Source organism: Balaenoptera physalus (genome assembly GCF_965194825.1).
Source record: "Balaenoptera physalus genome assembly, chromosome: 7".
In the NCBI taxonomy this organism is placed as follows: domain Eukaryota; kingdom Metazoa; phylum Chordata; class Mammalia; order Artiodactyla; family Balaenopteridae; genus Balaenoptera; species Balaenoptera physalus.
Window position 1 is genome coordinate 44,247,616 of NC_138886.1, and position 7,462 is coordinate 44,255,077.

The window sequence follows — 7,462 nt, forward strand, 5'->3', positions numbered from 1 at the left end:
TCCTTTGAGCAGCCTTTGCATCTCCGTGGAGTCCTTATAGATCATATAATGCTTCCTATGTCTTGTTTTATTTATATATTCATGTTCATTATTAGGGCACTTGATAACACAGCAAGCCTGTGAGGTGGATGGAGCAGGTGTTAAGGTCCCCAACGTGAAGAATCAGGCACTGAGGGTCAGGTTGGTAAATAAATAAAAGGTTTGAAGTTTCACTCAAACCTCTGACTCAGTCTGGTTTTCTTTCTGGTCTCTTTTTCCTCCCAGGGTTAACCCAAACTTAAGAGTTTATTGGCATGGATTGTTCCTTCTTGGTACACTTAGATGGAGAGATGTAATCTGTTGAACTAGTGAGAACGTTGCATGAGTAATTTCACTTTAAACTATGTGCAAATTTAACTTTGATAAAAATAGAAATTCATAGATATATACGTATGTATCTTATAGCATGCATGCGTGTGTATAAGCATTCATTTTTACCACCCATGAAGACAAAGTCAGCTTCTTTGTCATTTAATCCAACCTGAATTAGCCAAGTGATAAAGTCCGAAGCCAGAGCGATGCCGGGAGATACTTTAGCCTTGGGGAAAACCCAGACACTGCTTCACATAACTTGAACCGACAACACAAATTCCCCTCCCTGCCCAGGGGATGTTTCTGGGTCAGGACTCCCTCCCTTAACCAAAGAGTCAGACATTGCTGGACATTTTCCCAGCACACTACCCTGCTTCTCTGGCTGACCTTTACAGTTAGGACCTCTGGATATAAACTCATGAAAGATAGCAATAAGGCAAATTCAGCTGCCTTGGGGCTCACAAAAATGCAGTGTTTCATTTCAAACAGACCCCGAAAATCCCAATGGCCACATACAAGCCATTCCTAGTCTATGAGGTTAAAGCAACAGACCCACCATCATAAGGCCAAGCACTCTGAACTGCTTTTTCTCATGAATGGTTCCCCCACTCATCAGAACTACGCATGTGAGAGTGGCTAGCAGAGGTCAAAGCTAAAGTTCTTGGGCATGGAGGTCAGAGCTGAGGTTCCTGCCCGGTGCAAAGGCAGATGCATCACACAAGGATCAACCTGGGAATCCCACATCCACTTACAAATGCCTAAGGATATAACTAGGGGAGGACAGTCCACTCCCACACAACCTACCAGACTAGCCCCATCCCCTATTTCTAGTGCCATCCATGAGCACCCAGAACTCACTCTCCACTGTGTACCAGCACTTCAAGCATCCCACACTACTCACGGGTCAAAACCAACCAGCAGAGTGGGAGGCCTTCAGGGCATTGCTGAGCAAGGTTCTTCCTGCTAAAGCGTCTCTTCCTGCTGATTTGGAAAATGCTTCTTCTAACCTTCCTCAGGTAAACCACATTCAGAATTAAATGAAATATGAATCCAAATATGATCTATTACAATACACCAAGGCAAGATGCTTTATAAAATATTCAGTCTTCAGGTATTTTTTGCCCCTTTCTCCCATCTCCATTGAGCTTATCCTATACTATTTAATGGACTATAGCAAAGGTCAAACAGGGAGGGGAGCATTACCATGGGAAATCAGCCGGAATTGTTCAGAACCCAACGGAAAACTATTTTTAAACTATTTTAAATTGTTAGTTGAAGTGGAAAACCAGTTTCCCTGTCTACAAAGCTCTGATTTAGCTCTTTTGACTTGGTCATCAAAAATATATTTTCCTGATCTTCAATGAGTTGCATCTTCCATTATAAAAATGTCTTCCATTCTCCATATCTAAATAAAGTCTGAATCTCACGTATTTCAGATTCAGATTCAACAAACCTTCCACAGCAAGCTTAACTATATGCTGGGCAACACAGAATCGACTCCCTCTATTATCTAGAGATTTATCCTTTTACAGATAAAGGAACAGGGGCTCCATTAAGTTCAGTGACTCTCCTGCTTTACTGGACCTTGCAAATGGCATCTGCAGAGCTTCCAAGTCTATGCGCTCAATGGCAACACCAGGTAAAACATTTTCCCCAGTATTGCTTGCAGCTGGCTTTATCTTTCTGGAATCTTGCTCAAGATAAGTTACAAGGTTTGGGGAGGGGTTTTTGCTCCTAGTGATCTCAGTTTGGAATCAAGGATTCTAAGCACCTCACAGAAGGATAAATACAGCTGTTGCATACTGCAAACAACCTTTACAGAGGACCTTCTCCCTGGGTTCAAATAACCAGAAGTTAATTCTTACTGGTTTGTAGATTTTGTCCAAACAAAGGTTCACAATTAACATTATGTCAGGTCTTATTCTTTTACGTCTTTTCTATCCTCTAACCACTATACCGCTAGTTCAAAGGGTCAGAGCACACGATTAGGAAGGAAGAACTAGGCCTGTTCTTCCAACCCTGTGCAGGCCAACAGGCAGACGTACCTACCCTCAGACACCCGGGGTACAGAAGTCGAACTAAATATTAAGAGGGTTTGGAGTCAGGACTTGTAAGGGAAGAAAGGAAGGGCTTTCTAGAATTTCAGAATTTCGAGGCATAACCATTCACAAAATATAAACATTATGTGAAAACCTACCAAAACAAGCGCTATCTCTATAACCAAAGACAAGAAAACCTTCATTATTATTCCCTTCCAGGAAGTCAAGTACGTCCTTTCTGCCTGTTGTTTGCTTACTTGCTCTTGTGTTACTCTCCATATCCTATCTTTCGTGAACATGAGAGGCATGCCTATTCTTTTCTGTAGAAATCTCCAGGCCAGAAATTTTACCTCTGGTGGCTTTTAAATGCTAAGATGCTATACAAAACATGACACTGAAACTCTGAATAGACAGTCAAAACCGTACCTTTACTGTGGTGGAAAGTGACTACCTTATTCACCTAAAATATTATACAGAAAGATAGCAAAAATACTACCAGGGGGCTTCCCTGGTGGTGCAGTGGTTGAGAATCTGCCTGCCAATGCAGGGGACACGGGTTCGAGCCCTGGTCTGGGAAGATCCCACATGCCGCGGAGCAACTGGGCTCGTGCGCCACAACTACTGAGCCTGCACGTCTGGAGCCTGTGCTCCGCAACAAGAGAGGCCGCGATAGTGAGAGGCCCGCGCACCGCGATGAAGAGTGGCTCCCGCTTGCCACGACTAGAGAAAGCCCTCGCACAGAAACGAAGACCCAACACAGCCAAAAATAAATATAAATAAATAAATAAAATTAAAAAAAAAAAATACTACCAGGATATTAAATGACTTTAGAAACAATAACAGGTCTCAGTTCCAATCTGTGACATATACGGTGGGACCCCCCCCCAAGCCCAAAAGGGTAAAAATAGGAGAGCATTCCAGAGACATTTGCAAATAAATTACTGCCCTCAACTGAACCACAGCTGGTTTACTGATGGAAAGAAAGAATAACAAAAGGATGGCTCTTACAGTGCAATGATATTGCATGTGTGAACTCAATTTACCACCTGCAAGACTTAGCTTAGGTTATGCTCCTTTGATCTACAGAAGAAATGCTTTACACTGTAAGAATAGCTGATCTTTTTACTCTGGTTAGGGCATGAGTTCAACGGGTTCTCTCTCACCTCTGTAAGCACTCAGTTTCCTCACCGGCATTGTAAAAACCACAATAAATCATGTTTGGTGTTATTTGTATGTAAACTTTCTTAGTATTACTTTTTAAATGAAAATCCATGGATCTTCACTAGAAGGCCCTTTGTAAAAAGTCAGGCCAGGTTGCAGGATACTGCAATGTTTGCTTCTTCACAAGTGGGTTCTGTGACAATTTCTTCTCCCCCACTCTGCCAGCTTCTGAACTGTGTAAGTTCTATTGGATGAGTTTATTTTGATACAGATCTTTCTGCTTTCGTAATTCCTGAAGCTTCTCAGGTTCAAGAAGTCCAGGTCGGCTTGAACTAAGTATCTGTGAATTACGACTGGATGTCTGCTTCCAGTCTACTGAGCCACTAAATCAGAATTCAGGGAAATGGGGATTTTACTTACTTCCTCCTTCCCCCCATCCTCACAAGCATGAGTAGGCCTGGACCAGACAGTCCTAGGTCTGAATCATGCCCTTACCACTGTCTAGCTGGGTGACCCTGTGCAGGTCAACTTCTCCATAGTATTAGGTTCCCTGTTGCTGTATGTGAAGTAATATCCATCAAAAACGGTCGTTTTGTGGATTATGAAATAAGTGTATGGTCAAGAACTATTCTTCCAAATATGCCTGTTTTATGAGAGATGCTCAACGTTAACTGAACCTGAGTGATGCATCTGGAAAGATTATTAACATGACTACTTTTATTGTTACCCTTCCCTGTTACATTCTCCAGTCACGTGCAGCACCCAACTTCAGTCTCGTGTAAAAAGACTTGAACAGACTCAATGTTTTCTTCCAGAGAAAAAAAGAAGCAGGTAGAATCCTACCAAGCCATTAGAATGAAACTCTCCTGAAGATGATAGGCACTCAGGCAAGAAAATCTGGCTGGCTGTCCCTTCCTTCCTTCCTTCCTGGTGTGTGTTGGTCTCGGGGACAGGAGACACAGATGATGCCCCTTGCCCTGGTCTCAGCCCTGCACAAGGTTGGCTTCTCCGCAACATGCCCTCCCTCTGGATCCGCAAAGAGCAGCAAGACCTCCCGCCCCCGCTCCTCCGATGCCCCCAGTGCTCTTTCTAGATGCGGCAACAGCAGCTCTGCCTGCTCTCGGTGCCGCGTCCCCAGGCAGCCAAGAGTCCCCGTGCTAGAGCACTTGTGTTCCTGGACATGGAGCTCGACAGCATCAGAAACCGTCTGTGCTCTCCTGCTCCAGTGGCCCCAGCCGGCACCCTCCTCTCTCCTCATCTTGGCAGGGCAGGCAGGGCGCGTGCAGCCGGAGCAGTCCCACAAGCGCGTCTGCTGTGAGGGCGCCCCCATCATCCTCGCCTCCCTACCCCAGCAAAGTCTCACCAGGGTCAGGCCAGGGCCCGCTCCTCGGGCCAGGCCGGGAGAAGCGAGTGGGAGGGGTGTAAGGATGGGGGTGCACTTTCTGGGACCCGCGTATACAGCCTTTGTCACCCCATTTCTTGCAGGAAAGAGAGCGAGGAAGCCAAGACCGTATGGAGGTATCTCCAAATCTGTTGCGCTTCCAATACACCACTCAATTCACGGTCCCCCAGCCGGGCAGCTCTGCCCAAAGCCCGCGAGCGGCACCCCACAAAAGCCCCGCGCCCCGCTGCCTGCCCCACTCTCGCCCCACCGAGCCTCCGCGAGAGCAGACTCGCCTTTTTCCAAAGCAGAGCCCCGTCAGCGGTCTCGGAAGTTCTCCCACCTCCCGCTCCGACTCCCCAGTTGGGAGCCCCACGCGGACCCAGCTCAAGAGGCGAAGAAGCCGGGAGGTCTCCCCTCAAACCTTTGCTCACGCCGGGTCCGGTGCCCTCTTCTCTCCCTCCTCCAGTCTAGCTCCAGTCCCAGCGGTTCTCTCCCCCCTAGAAGAGGAAACTTCTTTCTGGACTAAATTCAGGTCCGAGCAGGAAAGGCTTTCCCTTCCCCGCCTCCCCCTTACACCAGCTCTCAGAAACCACAGGGAGCCGGCACCAGGGGCGCGCTTACCCTCTACCCCCCAAAGAGCCCACTGGTCCCCGACTTTCCACTGCAAAAGTTCCGGTCGGGTCTGAAACCACCAGGAGGGTATGTACATTCGCGATTCTTCTAGAGACCCTACCTATGCCTCGTGACTTGCAAGAAACAAGCAAACAAAACACAAACCCCAGCAACTTTAGGGAGCGAATATGTGTGTGTGTGTGTGTGTGTGTGTGTGTGTGTGTGTGTGTGTGCGTGTGTGTGAGAGAGCGAGAGCATCGCTCAAGAGTTAGGGCGACAGCTGCAAGAGCACATCTGGAAGAGGGGGAGGGGGATTGACGAGGAGGGGACCAGCGCGACTCCCCCCAGCCCCCACCCCTGCCCTCTCAGCTTCAGGGCCGAGAGCCCGAGCAGCCAGCGGTTACCTGTCCTAGGTTGATGAATCCGTACTTGCTGGCTATGCGGTTGGCCTCCGGGAAGCCGCCGGCGATTTTGACTGCCCAGTGGTTGGTGTAGACGCGCGTCCGGCACACGGGGAGCAGGCAGCCCCCGAGCAGCGCCAGCACGCACAGCAAGTCCAGCCGTCCCGGGCAGCAGCAGCGGCTCCCCCAGCCCATGGCCCCGGCTCTTAGCTGCTCCTTCGCTCGCTCGCTTGCTCCGCGCACTAAGCTGCGCGCACAACTAACTTCTCCGGCCTGGGCCGCCCCGGCTCGCAGCCCCCGGCCGCCGCGGCTCGCAGCCCTGGGCGATCGGCAGGAGGCGGCGAGCCCCGGCAGGGAGCAGAGCAGCGAGCCTCGCGCCGACTCCTAGACCATCCCTGGGGCTCCGGGGACCTGTGCTCCCAGCTCTCCGGCCCGCGGGGCGGTCGGCCGGCGCTCCCCGGCTCGGGCGCAGGAGGCGGCTGAGTGGGGCGGGCGCCCTCCCGCTGCTGGGTCTCGCCGGGCTCGGCTCCCGGACTCTCCGACTCGCCCTCGCTCCTCCCGGGGCCCCCGAGCGCGGCGGAGGCGGCGGTGCAGGCAGCGGCGGGGCGCCCCCTCTGCTGGCCCAGGTTCCGAGCGCTCGCTAGCTCTCTCCCCGCGCTCCCTCCGGCTCCGAGCGGCGCGCCGGGAGTGTAAGTGGCAATGGCAGCAGCACCCGCTCTGCATAAATGACTCCCCCCGCCCCGCTCGACACCCCTCCTTTCCCACATCCCCCTCCTCCTCTCCCTCCTCCGCCCGCCCGAAAGCGGCCACGGCCAGGCGCCAACCAGGTCCTAGCGCCGCCGGGTTCTTCAGGCTGTAGCCTCCAGGGTCCTGGGCAGCAAAAGCGAGTCTTTCCAAAGGGCTGGGAAGAGAGCCCCGGTGTGGAGGTTTTACCCCCTTCTCTCCCCTCCCTCCTGGATTTGTATTAATTTACCGCCACTTCCCGAAAGACAAGAGATTTACAAGCTGGTTCTAGTCAAGTGCCCCGAAGATTCATTCATCCTAGCTCTGAACCTCCTCAAACAACGAGGTATTTAAGGAGGTCACTTGCGTGTCAATTGCCGAACAAATAACCCGAGATTTTCACTTCGTTAATTCTTCACGCTTTTCAGCAACTGTTTATTTTACACATTCTGCTCCCGGGAGAAGCTACCACACAGGACCGTAAGGCGCATCGACTCTTGCAAAAGCCAGCCACGGCGGTTCCAAAGCCGAGTCTGCTGCCTGCTGACTTTCGAAATCCGTGCTTCCAATACTAGGCAACGCCACGGAAGAGTAAAATTCCAGTCGCGCAACTGGGGAAAGATGTTTCTGTGTATATTCGGCATGAAAGTGGATGGAGTTGTTGGGGCCAAGGAAATAACTTCATTCATTCGTTCCACTGAGTCTGATGAGGGCTTCTTTTTCTCCACCAAGGGAGAAGTTTTGCAACTTTTTCAAGCACGGCCCTGTAACAGTGAGAGACTTTGATAGAA

At 50.4% G+C, this 7,462-nt stretch overlaps 1 protein-coding gene across 3 annotated transcripts in view; it reads right to left on the reverse strand.

Moving 5' to 3' along the window:
• PCSK5 (proprotein convertase subtilisin/kexin type 5) overlaps nucleotides 1–6,645 on the reverse strand; it is a 457,855-nt gene extending 451,210 nt beyond the window's left edge. For 2 of the 3 annotated variants that reach the window (XM_082470900.1, XM_082470899.1), the window contains exon 1: nucleotides 5,952–6,645. In XM_082470900.1, coding sequence (XP_082327026.1) covers nucleotides 5,952–6,143 — 192 coding nt within the window. In that variant the 5' untranslated portion in view covers nucleotides 6,144–6,645. The remainder of the gene's footprint in view (nucleotides 1–5,951) is intronic. The other variant, XM_082470898.1, reaches the window with a different exon arrangement.
• Nucleotides 6,646–7,462: the final 817 nt, after the last annotated feature.